This window comes from Fusarium fujikuroi, chromosome FFUJ_chr05, assembly GCF_900079805.1.
Source record: "Fusarium fujikuroi IMI 58289 draft genome, chromosome FFUJ_chr05".
Classification (NCBI taxonomy): domain Eukaryota; kingdom Fungi; phylum Ascomycota; class Sordariomycetes; order Hypocreales; family Nectriaceae; genus Fusarium; species Fusarium fujikuroi.
In genome coordinates, this window is record NC_036626.1 from 2,941,116 (window position 1) to 2,955,555 (window position 14,440).

Consider the following 14,440-nt stretch of genomic DNA (forward strand, 5'->3'; position numbering starts at 1 on the left):
GCGAATCCAGTCACTGCGTTCGTTCAGGGGTTTTGCTGTACTGTAGCTAGGGTCACTGCCAACCTTCCACCCAGCGCGGCTTGCGAGCTAGGGGAGGAAAGAAAACACAGGTCCTCGATCCTAGATGACAAAAAGACTTAGGTAATATAGCCTGAGCTTAGAATATCTTTTGCCAAGTTTATTTTGACACCCCTCAGAAAGGGCCGCTGTTTTCTTGCCCCCCGAGGGCGAGATCCATCCTATCCTGGGGGTGATGAGGCTACCTTACCAGACTCGACCGTACGTATGTGTATGTACCGTATCTGCGCTACGTACTGCCTGTTCTAGTGCTGAAGCGAGTAGCCGGTACAGTGATAGGTAGACTGGCACTGCCGTCGACGGACCCTCGAGCGGTGCTAGACTATCCGAATCTTGTCTCGCAGCCCGAAACGGCGAATAATTCTCGCTCACCGCCAGATTGGATTGACAGCTTGAGTTCGGTGAAATGATGAGCGTCCGTCCATCCCATCAAACGCCCGCCGCGGCAGAGAGACAAGCCATGCCCTGAGACGCTGCTAGCATCCATCGTTAGACGGGCTCTGGGTCTTGTTCTGGCGCAGAGCACGAATGGGGTTTCAAATGCAGAGAGCCCTTGATCCCTGTCCAACACACCACGAGCCATGTCGCTACTGCAGTCACAGGACCATCTTGCCACGCCGAACACAAGGAATGTGTGGCCTCCCATGCTCAACGGTATCGTTACCACACGGCTCTCAAGTCGCGCCAGATTCCAATGCTTCGCTCCAATTGATCAGCTAGTTCACCGAGGATCCAGGAACACGACCATTTTGGACGCCTGCGAGTTTGTCTGCATTAGCCACGGACGTCGGGCACATGTATGTCCGCGGTGATCTTCTAGATAGGTAAGCACCAACATCGCTGACCAGACACCTTCTCTCTATTTGTGTACAGTACATGAGCACAGTAGCAAAATGGAGCATTTCAAGTCATGCAGTTCATAAATTCTCAGCCTCTTAATTCAACCAAGTCTTGGTGGATATGATTGATGCAAGCATGTCTCTAAAACATCCAATTCCTTCTCTTTACTCCGTACATGCTGGCTGGTTTAGATTAGCACTTCGCTATCACGGGGTTATCAGCTTGGCGGGTTGCGCCATAAGCACTTGAGGTGTCAACGGCTAGTGGTTAGGTTGACTCTGAGGCTCTTCACATTGAGTGAGATGTGATTCTCAGATGAAACGTCATGTCATCCACGCACTCCCAGAGCTTCTCCAACTCGCTATCTCTACTCCGTAGCCTGGTCTGCTTTGACTTGGTCTTTGCTTAGTCTGAGCACAGGCTCCCAGAGTGATCCTTGCCCCTGACCCAAGTCTACCCGCTGCACAGCCCCCCGAGATATGCCAAGCATCACGGTGGGACTTGAGTGATCCTAAATCCCCAGGCTGCACGAATGCAGAATGCAGAATCCAGCATCAGATATGTGGTGCTGGTGCCTTGGACTCGAGTCCACTGCTGAGTCTCCGTCCAAGGTCCCACATCTGCTGCTACAGAGCCTTTATTGATGATGCCACTGCTCTTCTTTAACGTCTCGAGGGTTTCTTCCCGTCGACGCGGCGTGCTAACTAGCGAGCATCTTGAAGTGGAATCGGGCTAATCGGAAGAAATGTCAATGCATTACAGATGCAGATATGGTCCACTATCGAGGCAAGAACGTACAGTAACTACTTGGCAAATGAGGGCTGGATGCTCCAAATTGTAACCCTCTATGGCACGGGAACCAACACGTTAAGAGCTATCGAGGATCTGGTATCAGCAAGGCAGCATTGAACCAGCGAGGAATGATAGCCCATTGCTGGTCTTGGAGTATTTGTCCCAAAAGCTCAGTCTCTCCAAAGGGTCTCCAATCCATGATGGCCGGTGACTTTTTCTTGATTGAAACAGGATTTAGAATCTGAATCAGCCCTAACGAATTGGAGAAGGGACTGGGCACGCAGTGGTTCCCTTTCTCTTGTCGTCACCATACAGCATAAACGAGCCAGACACAAACAGACAAGGCCATACAGGACAGGCCTTGATCGAGGGATCCGACAACCCCAGAATCCTAACTCCAGAAAGAGGCATATCTCCATTCGATCCAAGGGTTAAGGAGGTCAGGTGCAGCCGTGGCCCACAGCTAGAGGCTCCTGCAACCCATTCGGGATTGGGATTGGGTGTTTGTCATTTCGAGGTCTCGAGTCCACGAGTCCAAATGAGCGATGTCGGTGTTTTAAGGTACAAGACTGGGCCAGATTAAATCACCATGACGCTACTTCAAAGGGCCAAGAGCCAGGGAATGCCGCTATAGTGACGACTGAGCCGTGTTCTGACGCTTTGTGTCGAGATTGATATCATCTCTCTGCGAGACAAGAGACACTTTCATCATCTTGCTTCAGAGATCGAATCGAAAATTTGACAACGAAAAAGGTCTGCCACACCACGCGCTTATGCGTGTGAGACCAGCTTCTGGGATTGACCAACGAAGCCGCAGGCTACCCAATATTAGGCACATTGACCAATTCTTCCACGTTTTTAACCTCCCTTCAGCGCCCTGAGTCTTGGTCTAGCTCCAACCCCTGCACGCCACTTTGTTCAACTTTTTCCGTACTCGCCAGTCGGACAATTGAGCCATTAGAACCAAGACATCGCCTATTGGGCCAAGTCATCTGAGATTTCAGCTCTGCAATTTCGCACAGTACTCGCTGGTGGTCTCTTCCCCCATTCACCGTGCTCTCTAGCTACCCCAAATTCTGTTTAGCGGAGCTAAGCCCGGATCCCCCCCAGGCTCTCTCCGTTGATGGATACTGCACATATTGGATGGTTGGACAGATGGATCATGGAGAAGGAGGAGAATCTGGGGCCGGCCCCCGGACGTTGCGTTAGTTGGCAGGGTCCCTTGTAGTCCACGGCGCACACACCATCTTCCAGCATCCCATCCCTGACTTCCCCAGATTTTGCTGTTTGCGGCGGCGTCAGGCATGACAAGAGCTGGAAATGAAATGAAATGAGATGAGATGAAGAACCCGAGATCAAATGGCTGATCTTGCAATAAAGTGAAGCTAACAAGCAGCACCTCCCTCGGCGCTCGTCAACGCCCGCCTTGACGCGTCCTCGGATGCTGCGGTTCTCTCAAGGCTGTCCCGTCCTTTGCCTGTCCCTGGAAGAACGACTAAGATTCGAGGCCACGAACCATACATAAGCTCTAGAGGTTACGCATGCAACCTCTTCATTGGCGACTAGACCTGAAGTCTCGGTGCTGCGAGGGTCCCGGTCGGATCACCAAGTAATTGGAGTGCGTGCTACTGTGCGTTGGCCTCTCGTGCAAGTTAGCAGCCATTAATCAGAGCTGACGGATAATCCCATTTGATTGTTATTGCCGTAATTGAGGCTCAGGAGGTCCCCGGAGCCACACTGAGCTAGCCTCGTAGCTAATCGAAAAGCAGAACAACTTGCGTTGTAAGAAGGCGCCTTGTTGGCGATCTGAGGATACCGGTGGATACCGATCGCCCCGTACTTGTCCGAAGAATACCGTAGGCGAAGCTGTGATGTTAACATTCTAGAGATCCAGAAGCTGACTTTGATTCTTCCTTGTGGCGAGGAATACCTCGAACTGGTTTAGTGAAGTTCACAGACAGTGTCTACGCTAAACACTCAGACTAACGAATGCCATGGGGTCGGTAAGCTAAAAGAACATTTCAATGGTAATAATGCCTGTTGAAGAGCAGCGAGCCAACGAGTCGCAAAGATTGTCGGATTGGATGGAGCGAGGCATAGTCTGATTCAGTTTAGCTGCATTATGGGAGTCCTCTCAAGTCATGGAATCGAAAGCACCCATTCAAGAACTTGTTTGGTGCTGTACATCCGTCCGTACAAGGACCTCGGGAAGACGCAGGGGCTGGCACACACATGAGATATTTTGAGTTTGCCCACGAACGGCGGGCCTGTGGCGTTTTCCTGACCAGGAAGTTGGATGGTGATCCAATTCAAGTCCCTGTGAGTTATTTTTACCAGTACAGACTTGATGACCCTGCAATTCAAGGGGAATCTTGACCTTTGCGCCGCGGCAGATAGCTATCTGTGAGAGAAGTCAAAGATCACTTTTGGATCTATCACGAATAGTTTAACCATAGTACGGCTCGTTTGTTAGCTCAGCACAGACAAACCAGCCAAGTCTGGGGTTAGGCCCGCCAGCGGAAAAGTTCCGTCCGTAGTGGTTAGAATCGGCGGTTAGAGGGTATCGTGGCCGAAGACCATCTCAGCCATGTGGCCAAAGGTGTAATCCAATGGTACCTCAGCATCTGGAATTGCATGGTTAATCTTCGGCCCGGAAGACAATCCTGCAGCAAGAATCTTATCACATTCGACAATGCAACATACATACATAATGTTATGTTTCATCTGCCTACGTACTGTACGTAATGTTACAGCCAGCAAGCAGTCAACTAACTTGGCTTGCGCCCCAGTATATCCCAGGGAGCGGCTATGCATTCCTCTCTGGTTGAACTGGTCCCACTGCTTGTTCTGTAGGTCATCATCACATCAACTGATTGTTGGCTGTTTGTTCAGTTCAGTGGCGATGGTGGCGCTCACGAAGTTGGCTAACTAGAATAACAAGAAAGGCAAGTAAAAAAAACTTGGTTTTCCAAGCGTGCGAATGCCCAAACTCGGACAAAGTCCTTTGGCTCAGAGATCTACAGCCTACGTCGAGATGATCAGCAGGGTCCTGAACAACTCTGAGCGAATCACGTCTTGTTTAATACCTTTTTTCCCTCCTGTTTTCTTTGGGGGTGGATATCGCTATGTCTTTTTGGGTGGTATAGTGGCATGACAGGCGAACAAACAATCACATTAGCGGTTTAGAGGAACCATCTCACAATTGCCGCAGCGTCGGTCGGAGCTTTTTTGCCTTTTGCCTTTGTTGCTATATTCTTGTTATGGTTGCTTAATAATTTCTGTTAACGACGATCTGCGATGCGACTTGACGTACGAGACGATGTTTGGGGTTGCAATAAACTGGTTGTCTACGTACGGCAAGAAGACCGGCACTTGTGTCTATTTGCCTCTTGAGAGAAGGCGTTTATGCTTAGACTGGAGTTCATGTTTCAACGAACTATTCTCAGCCATTCATGAACTCGTTTGTGGTTACACAGGGACTCGTTGTAGAATTAATCGCTCAACCATGACCGGTCATCGGCCATACACGTTTGAGAACCGGACTGATTCTTGCTACCGTTTCGATAGCCCACTTTCACGGTGGGATCTAGAACTCGGCTGCGATGAGAAGGGGCCACTAGAATCCGCACGAGTGCGTTATTAGTCGACGAGTACGCGCAGGAGTGGGACTGAACTGGACAGGACAGACAAGGCAACAGAATTAGAATGTCGACTCGGCTACGGTAAGGTATAATGCGCATGCCATGCGATACGATACGATATGATACTGTAGTACTGTACGGTACGGTCGGTATGGTACGGTAGATTCAGCCGAACCTCTCTCGGACTAATCGTCCGGTGAGTCACACTCTCTTTTGCCTTTGCCTATTATCGGATGGGAACCTGTCATGGCTTGGATCGGTTGCTGTGATGCTCTGAACCTCCATGGAATCGGCTATGCACGTCAACGACCGCGGATTTTGAGTAGTAATAGCGTGGGGGTTCAAGTAAGCACTGTGATCAATTGACAAGAGATAAACATGACAGCAAATGTTGACCTGAACAGGTCAGTCAATCACTAATTGTTTGATTAAGCGCCAATTGCCATCCTTCTCAAGCTGATGGTGGGGGATCGAGAAACGGACACCCCTCCAGTTCGACACCGTCTCAAGTCAATCGAGGTCTTGCATAGCCTACGGATGCTAAGGACTGACGGTTGAACCTCCACTAAAAGTTTCACATCGTCTACACACGTCTCTAAATACAGCTGCTGAATAGCTTCAGTTTATATCTCATCTCACATATGGCCAGCATTTGCCCAGCCTTGTCCCCCGTCATCAATCAAGATTACCTAGGGTTAGCTGAGCCATGTGCTGTACAGCTATTGGCGGTAAAATGCATACGTCATAGGCCTGTTCCAAGGCCAAGATGATGGTAAATCAGGCTGAGAGGACAAAGAATAGAGTTAAATTTTCAATCATCCTTTTGTTTCTTTGTGATTAGACTTTTCTGGGACAATGCTTGTGATTCGTATCGTTTGCCTTTTTTGCCTCGTGTCTAAATAGCTTCAAGGAGGCGGGCTACTTGTTCTTGTGACACCACTTACACGACCCATACCGTACCACCAGCTCACGTCTCACACAACCATGAAGAACCTCTTATTTCCCCTTACCGCCCTCCTCGTCGGCCCAAGTCTCGCTGCAGATGTCACAATCACAGCTCCAGTATCCATCCCCTCCAATGAGCCTGAATACAAGGAAGGCAAATCCTTCACATCAGCCGTCCTCAACAGCACCAACTTCTATCGCCAAGAACACAACGCAACAGCACTAAATTGGAACAAAACACTCGAGGAGTTCGCAACAGACTACCTCGATGACAATGATGACTGCGACTTTGAGCATTCTGGTGGACCCTATGGTGAGAACCTGGCTATAGGTTATCCCAATGTGACCGCAAGCATCGAAGCTTGGGGTGATGAGCGAGATGAGTACAATTTCGACAAGGCCAAGTTTAGCAAGAAGACGGGACACTTCACGCAGCTTGTGTGGAAGGACACTACGACTGTTGGATGCGGAAGAAAGCTTTGCGGCGAACGAGGCTGGTTTCTCGTTTGTGAGTACTGGCCCAGGGGTAATGTCGAAGGCCAGTTCAAGGAGGAGGTTTCAAAGGAGGAGGGCGGTGCATTCAGTACAAGACCTGGTCTTGGGCTCGCTCTGGCTTTATTTATTGGGTATATGCTTGTTTTTGTATAGACATGCCATGTTGAATTTCCAGCGTTAAATAAGCGAACGAGATATCTGATAAATGACGGGACTCATGCTGGGCATGAGCTATGTTGACAACTTTGCGACAATCCTCATTATCTCATTACAGAGTGACATAGTTTCTGATCTTATATGTACCATCTCGTGCTATACACTTTTGGCTGGCTAGTAGTGTCTCGATCTATTCATGGTGTTCTTTCCGTCATCGTCCATGATGAAACTGTGCCTTGATGGTGTACCAAAATCTATCAAGATGCTTTGTTTCGCTACGAGAGATTTATATTTGCTTGATATCGTGTTCACAGGTTCGAGGATCCATTTTGTAACACTGAAAGAAGCCCCACGATATGACCACGTTGCCTCGAGCAGGCGGCTTGTTTACCATAGGTGAACAATTGATAGTCATGCTGGGTTACTTCATTACTGACTTGCCTGCCTGTGGATTACATTTGTCGATACTGATCTCTTACTGATCCTTATATTTATCAACATGATTTGTGAAACAAGGTACTACTCGCGTTCTCGAACGACGATGGGCAGATCGTTGTAGGTAAGGGCATCACAGCATTCTCATCGCATCTCTTAGCTCTTCTTTTATGATACCTCGAGGTTTGGTTCTTGGCGATCTGCCTTACAGTTTCTGGTAGCCATCATGTCTGTTGTGAATGGTCTCAACTTCAACTTTGACGGTAATCACATTCTCACAGGGCCTGACTTGTCTGCTCCACCTCTTGCTCAAAACCTCAGATTCGAATCCACCAAATGTGTATCACAGAGCTTTATTAATACCAGCGCTTTTGTAACCACACGCTGTCATGCCCAATTATGTCCTCTCTCTATTGTTCAACTAGCCCTCAGAATCCCCCTTCCAAGTATGAAAGGTGGTCAATTATACCGATAGCTTTCTAGGAATTGGGGGTTCAATATGACTGCCCGAACTTTTCGCCGGCAATCCTTTCTGGAGACACTTTTCTGTACACGACCAAAACCTAGAACCTCCCGTGGCCATACAAACTTTATGCATGGAGCCATAGTATATGCCCCATGGCAGGAGATAGAGGGAGGTATAGAGGCGGCCCACGCAAGCTATGCTTGGGTCGAGACATCGTACGGCGCCCTTTCTAACATTTCCTGGCACGTGCTGAACAGTGCTGGCAGGCGCCGTTCGGCTTTGATGAGTCGCAAAGGTTTCCGATGTTCGTCTTGGTTGTGCTTGATGAATCTTTGCCAAGATGCTGGGACACAGAGGGTGATGATTTCAGCGTGTAGTTCGCGTGGGAGTCGAAAGAAGAGAGATTGACTCTGTTGATCTCTGAGCTTTGCAAAGTGGAAGTTCATGTTTGAATAGTAGATAGTGAGTTGCGAAGCGATGTAGCGGATTTGAAAGAATGACCAAGATGATGATGAGAATTCTGGTATCGAATGTGCTGTTGTTTTGTAGGTTGAGGTCGAGGCCAGCAGAGACCGGATACTGGTTCGTCAACACTACCAGTAAGGTATCGCTCTTTCTCCCCTCCTACTCAATTTGCATGCATTCCATTGCGATACTCAACTGGCTTATAGGGACACCGTATATTTTAGCAGGTAGTATAGACCAGAATAGTCCGTCATTGCCCAACCGACCTAAGTGACTGACTTCTTTCTGCAACGGGCTTGCCTCTCCTGCTCCATCCAAATATGGAAGTATCTGTATCAAGGGTCAAATGAGGTACCTGGGTAAGGGAGCAGCTGGCAACCATCTCATCTTTCAAGTGGCCATACGGGAGATGGCAAGATTGTTTCAGTTGTTTCTTGTGAAATGATACTTCGGTGGCTTATTCTTTAAGGTACTAGGTATTTAAGATATAACTCTCTGTGTACGTTGTGATCCAATTACGAGTTCTTTTGACTAGCACAGGTGATAATCATATACAGAACTGAATACACTAATACTAAAGAGCAATGTCAGTTTTATTAATTGGTAGGTCCCCAGTATCCTCTTGAAATCTATTTCTTCTCCCTCAGTCACTGTGATGTGTGTTTGTAACGTAAGAGGCAATAAAAAATAAGACTTGAGTAGAGAACCAATCCCTATTTAATCTAAACAGAACACATACTAGAAATATTGATTTGGGTATCAACACAAGGACAAAAGTAATCTGCAGGATATAGTCAAATGATCCGGCCAGAAAGCCAGTCTCCCTGCATGTTGACCTACCTACCCGGGAGTCTCGTTGATATCGCGGATAAACATTACCCCACCTCCGCCGAGATTTTGGGTTGGTGTTTAGAGCTTCCACTTCGATCTTGCGACGGCAGACTCGCGGTGATCAAACAATCGAACCTCTCTACCTCCCATTCCAACCTCGATCATCGGCGCAAGAGCACCCTCAACCAGTTTCTCGATACTTTGCGCTACCCCTCACAAAATGACTGGTCGTGGTGGTGGCGGTGGTCGCCGTCTTATGCTGCCTCCCATGTAAGACTTGAGCTCCCCTCTGCGACGCGATCGCATGGTTTCTGGATATTTGAGGCATTGTTCTAATCGTTCTATAGCAAGTATATCTTCGAGCTTCTCCGAGAAGTAAGTCTTGTCTCTACGCGCGCTACCGATCGCTTTTACGCTTGACCGCTGGGTGGACCTCGAAAACACAAATTGCACCGATTCTGCGCCCGACGATGTCGATATCGCAAAAGCCGAACACCTTAATGGCCTTTATGTGATGGTTGTTGCTCTATTGTTTCTCGGGACAGCTGTGGTTGAATCGGGGCTGCCTTGTCGGACACCACTGTCCCGAACCCTCGTGAACAGACTGGAGACAACAATAGCACTCCATTTCCCCACAAGGAACCGAGGGTCATGATAATTTTGTGTTTCGGGGTCCGCGACGGCGAGCTGAAAGAACTCGGAAATATCTTTGGACTTTGCTAACAATCGCAGCACGCCACAGTTAGCATCTGGCTGTACGAGCAGCTCTCTATCCGTATTGAGGGCAAAATCAGAGTCAGTACATGTCGAACTGTGTTGAAGAATGACTACTGACTATCGACAGGGATTTGACGAGTTCATGAATCTAGTCATCGATGAAGCCGTGGAGGTCAAGCAGGTCACTAAGACTAACGAGAAGGAGACCAGGAGACCTCTTGGTACGTCCCTTGAATCTGCCAGTTTTGAAGCCAACTAACAGCTCCCAGGTCAAATCATGTTGAAGGGAGACAACGTCTCATTAATCCAAAACGTCTCGAAATGAACAGCCTTGTAATGGAACCTGGACTTGGAGTCGGTGGAAACAAGAACGAATACCCAAACCCGCCTGGCCGAATTGATAGCCAACGAGGCACTTTCTAGTCTTGGCGCTCAGTATCTCTTGAGTATGCCACTGCAAATGGGTTGAATGGCGCGGAGAAAGAAGACTTGGCCTGACCATAGAATTGTTTGTCTTGCAAAAAGGACACTTGTGGACCAATAAACATTATACGCGTTTCACCTTTCCGTCGTGGTAAACACGGTGCTTTGTAAGGTATTCACACCTCTTGAACGGTGGGTGTCAAGGATGTCTTGGATTCCTGGATGGAGCGGTTATGGGTATCATCTGGTGAACGATGCTAACTGCACATGCGTTGACTCCACCTTATTAATGGCACTTCTTATTCTTCTCAGGTAGATATGGAAGCCTGACGGACTTGGCGATGACACAGGATTGATATGTCTACATTCAAAAATATCTTACAGTGCTCCAGCTTGGATCTATGCGAGCTGATGAGACGACACCATTTGACAAAATTACGCTACTCCGAGCTGTTGTTTCTATCAGAGCCTGATGAATTTCTCGCAGTCTCATCGGTCTTATAAGGACTCTTAACTCATATATGCGTTGATTATTGCAATGTCGTAACAACTGCGAAAGGCAGCTGCTCATCCATGTAGCTCTCGTAACGCCTCAAACGTGATGTATGTTTCCATCACCAGCCCTGTCACATTACAATCCCCGACTGGCAATTTCCAAACTCGTCCTTCCCTTGCCCCCCACGGTACGAAGAAGGTGTTGGTCGTAGCCTCTCTTCTTTGACACTCTCACCTCATGCATACATGGGTCAGTCATCACACTGTTGGTTCCGAATGAGGATGATGGTGTTAGGGAATCATGCAACAGTCCTACGGTATCAGCCGTCATCCTTGTTTAAAGAGGGGTAATATGCGCAGCTTCAGCTTCCCCGCCATTGTCGCATGATTCGAAACCAATAGGATGTCGGCTTTGGTGTAAGTGTCAGTTGCGGCTGCATGACAGTTTCGTAAAGTGTGACCAACTGCAAAGGGCGAGGCTTGGGAGCTGGCACACTACATGTCAAAGGCCGTGGCCTCGGACCCAAATGGAAGGATTCTGGGCGTTTTCAGTTGATTGATGCTCAATCGTACTCTGCCTTGTGTAAACTGGGCCGCCTTTGTTTCATTAAATTATACCTAGAACAATAGATTCACCGAGCATGTAGTTAATTGTGGTCTCCGCTTCCTATCAAGACCTACTGCCTAGCAATGTACCTTTCAAGCCAACCCAGTGCAGCGTCTCACTAATGAATGTCACCAAAGCTACACTGGTGAGGCAATGACTCGGTGCAAAACACACCGCACACCGATCAAGAAAGATGGCAACGCTGTTTATTGGACCAGCCATTCAGTTACATTGAACTTAAACTTTGGCAAAGGATGGTAGTCTAGAAGAAGCCGAAGCTCCTCATCATGATCAGATGAGGCTTGCCTAGACCAGATTCTATGCCTCAGGAGGCGCCCTTCCCCTCATATCGACTACCAGATCTTGGCCAGGGGAGTCTGGACCATAGATATCGGGTTCCTGTGTAACGGCCTCTCGGGGTTCGCGACAAAGCGACCTTTGTTACCGTGGGATGCCATGTGCATTTGAGATTAAAATACTTCTCAAAAATCAAGTGAAATTTCATTGAGCCCATTTGATTCGGGCACTCTACATATTGCTAGAGGCATGGAAGAGCTTGTTGAAGATGATTGACGTCTGTGGAATTCCTTAACAATATGCACCCCGGATTCTCTTCCCCGCATCTTCAGTGGGGAGTGGATCCCAACTTGGAAAGCCTCATTCTTAAAGCAATATTGGATAGATGTTGGGTTGTGCGGCACATGGTTATTCATGAATTATTCTAGAACCAAAGTAAAGCACCATCAGGCAGTCTTGGTATCGTTTTCAAAATGTGCAGTTGTTGCCGTGAGTCAACCTGGCACCCGTAACTCAGCACGATTGGGTTGGGTTATAGAATCGAGTTTAGATAATGAAAGCGCGGTGAACTGGGAAACCAACTGCCTGGAAAATACAGTGTCTTCGAGGCTGATGATCTATCTATACGTAACTTAGCTAATGTAGTCGCGTCGATTGAGTGTATGCTAGTCTCATGATCGTCTAAACTTGGCTGGAGTTGGGCTAACCCTAGGCTTGCAATCGTTCAAACATTTACGCAAGCATCTAATTTGGCATTACTTGATTAAGCTTGCCACAGACTGTGATGGGATATCGCCAGTATTATGCATGCATAGGTCTGTGAAGGGCATGCTGAAAGACTGATAGTGCTCTCTGCTCGTGGCCACATGTACGAAGTGAAGCTGGCTTGCCATACCCCTGTTACATGAGTTATAGAAAAGCCTGGGGCACTGTATTTCGTCTGGTACAATACAGTAGGAAGCGTTGAGCTAGTGTCATATATTGCACTCCTTGTGTCGTTTGTTTTCAAGACCTCTGGCATCGAAGTTGAAGTTGGTGAGGCTCTACAGGCCCATCATTAACAGTGGATCGCCGCGCTAACTGAAACGGGAAATCCGCGGCTGAAGCACCACAACTTGAATAAAAGTCCAGCACTGTCGTCCAAGATCTGTAATAACGGTAATAACCTACATATGTTAGGGCCTGGGCTACACGATAGGCGAGCGGGCGTGAAGATTCTGGCAACCTTGAAAGAGGAGTCGGGGAACCGGTGTGTGGAGTGTTGCACTCTGGGCTTTTTACTTGGGAGCCTAGAGGGTTGGTTTATGGATGCATAACGCGTTGCAAGCAAATGGTTTAGCGATGGAAAGCAGGAGGACGAGAGTTCCATATTTTGCTGGGATCGAAAAAAAAGTTGATCCCTGCTTGGTTGGGGCTTATCGAATGTTTAGGTCATACCAGGGTTGCTAAAGGTCTTGAGCGATTGGTTGTTGAGTCGCACGCGACATGCAAAAGCGAATCCCCTTGCGGATGGTTATGGACAGGGAGTCTAGAGGTTGGTTGTTGCTATTTTGTAGTTTTGCTTTTTTTCTGTGACAACCTGGTAAAATATCTTTAACTCTGATTGTTGGTCCGGGGTAGAGAACAAAGGGTCCTCTTGATGGACAACATCGAATTGACGAGATTGGCCAACATGAGGTTCAAATGGACAACTCCCAAGCCTCCCCTATCCCGATCGATCTTGAGCTAACGCTTCCTTTGCCCATTTGCCTTCGTAAATAGGTAGTCTAGTTAGTAGTAAAGCTCAAGCACAGTCTCGGCTCCCACCCCTTTCTCTTTAGCTGAATCCTGTGGGCCCAGATGGACTTGGCTACTGGGACAAAGAGCAGCAACTAGATCCCAAAGAGGAATAGACCAGCTTCATGGGTTGGAAGATCCCCCAAGGCGGAGTTATCCTTCCAGCCGTTTCTGGTTGTGTTCGAGCGTTGAGCACTCAAGAATGAGGACGGATCCTATTCCGAAGGTTCCGGGAGGTAGGTACGGTATGGCACTGAACTTTTGGTTGGCTAGGGCTACCACTACGGCGCCGAGGTGAGTGCTGTGTCCCAGAAAACGGGAATAGTTGCAGGTCGAGACAGGGTTTTTTTGCTCTCGAGTCAAAGGCTACGAGTCAGCGAAAAGCAGTTATGTACCACGGCATATTTTGATATACCCTTGGCGTGTTGGAATGATTTCCCCCGGGAGACCTTGACTCTAGAAGAGTTCCTTGAAGAAATGAGCGACTGCTGCTTGCTGCAGGTGCCGTGTCATTTTCGCATCCGAGGGTGATCCCAGGTCGAATGGCCGTTCTCAACGATCTAGAGCTTAAATGGCTTAGTCTGGTGCGGGGAGAATGAAACCTCGTTCGGAAAAGCGGAGCCTGACCACTGTCCTTAACACTTCAGGGCCTATCCAGGCATAAGATGTGCTACCAGGTCAGCACTCTAGTGGCTCCAGAGGTGTTGACGGTCCGCTGTAAAGCGCATTCCACTGAATTGAGCTGGTAATGGACATTCCTCTAGGATTGGTCCTGTCGGGTTCCGGTCTAATGCCCGGCCTGACCTTGGCCCCGATGACTGGGCTGGAACTCAGTGCTAAGCAGCCCCATCCCAGCCCAGCACAGCACGCCCCAAGCATCAGCACAAGCATCAGCATCAGCGCGGGGCTTCGCGGCAAATCTCATTCATCAGGGCAGGTAGGTCCATTTTTGGGCCCATTCCCCAAGCTTCTTTCCACCTC

The 14,440-nt window shown here is 48.5% G+C and overlaps 3 protein-coding genes; all 3 read left to right on the forward strand.

Annotated features, from left to right (window-relative positions):
- Nucleotides 1-5,215: 5,215 nt before the first annotated feature.
- Nucleotides 5,216-5,436, forward strand: FFUJ_07658 (uncharacterized protein; the record flags this gene model as incomplete). XM_023577935.1 has 2 exons in its annotated part: nucleotides 5,216-5,341; nucleotides 5,392-5,436. The coding sequence occupies 2 exons, from the start codon at nucleotides 5,216-5,218 to the stop codon at nucleotides 5,434-5,436; spliced, it is 171 nt and encodes a 56-aa protein (XP_023431450.1).
- Nucleotides 5,437-6,335: 899 nt separating this feature from the next.
- FFUJ_07659 (related to the plant PR-1 class of pathogen related proteins) lies at nucleotides 6,336-6,944 on the forward strand (the record flags this gene model as incomplete). The annotated part of the gene is made up of 1 exon (XM_023577936.1): nucleotides 6,336-6,944. The coding sequence occupies one exon, from the start codon at nucleotides 6,336-6,338 to the stop codon at nucleotides 6,942-6,944; it is 609 nt and encodes a 202-aa protein (XP_023430919.1).
- Nucleotides 6,945-9,364: 2,420 nt separating this feature from the next.
- FFUJ_07660 (probable small nuclear ribonucleoprotein E) lies at nucleotides 9,365-10,186 on the forward strand (the record flags this gene model as incomplete). XM_023577937.1 has 5 exons in its annotated part: nucleotides 9,365-9,414; nucleotides 9,492-9,519; nucleotides 9,877-9,939; nucleotides 9,989-10,082; nucleotides 10,131-10,186. The coding sequence occupies 5 exons, from the start codon at nucleotides 9,365-9,367 to the stop codon at nucleotides 10,184-10,186; spliced, it is 291 nt and encodes a 96-aa protein (XP_023430920.1).
- Nucleotides 10,187-14,440: the final 4,254 nt, after the last annotated feature.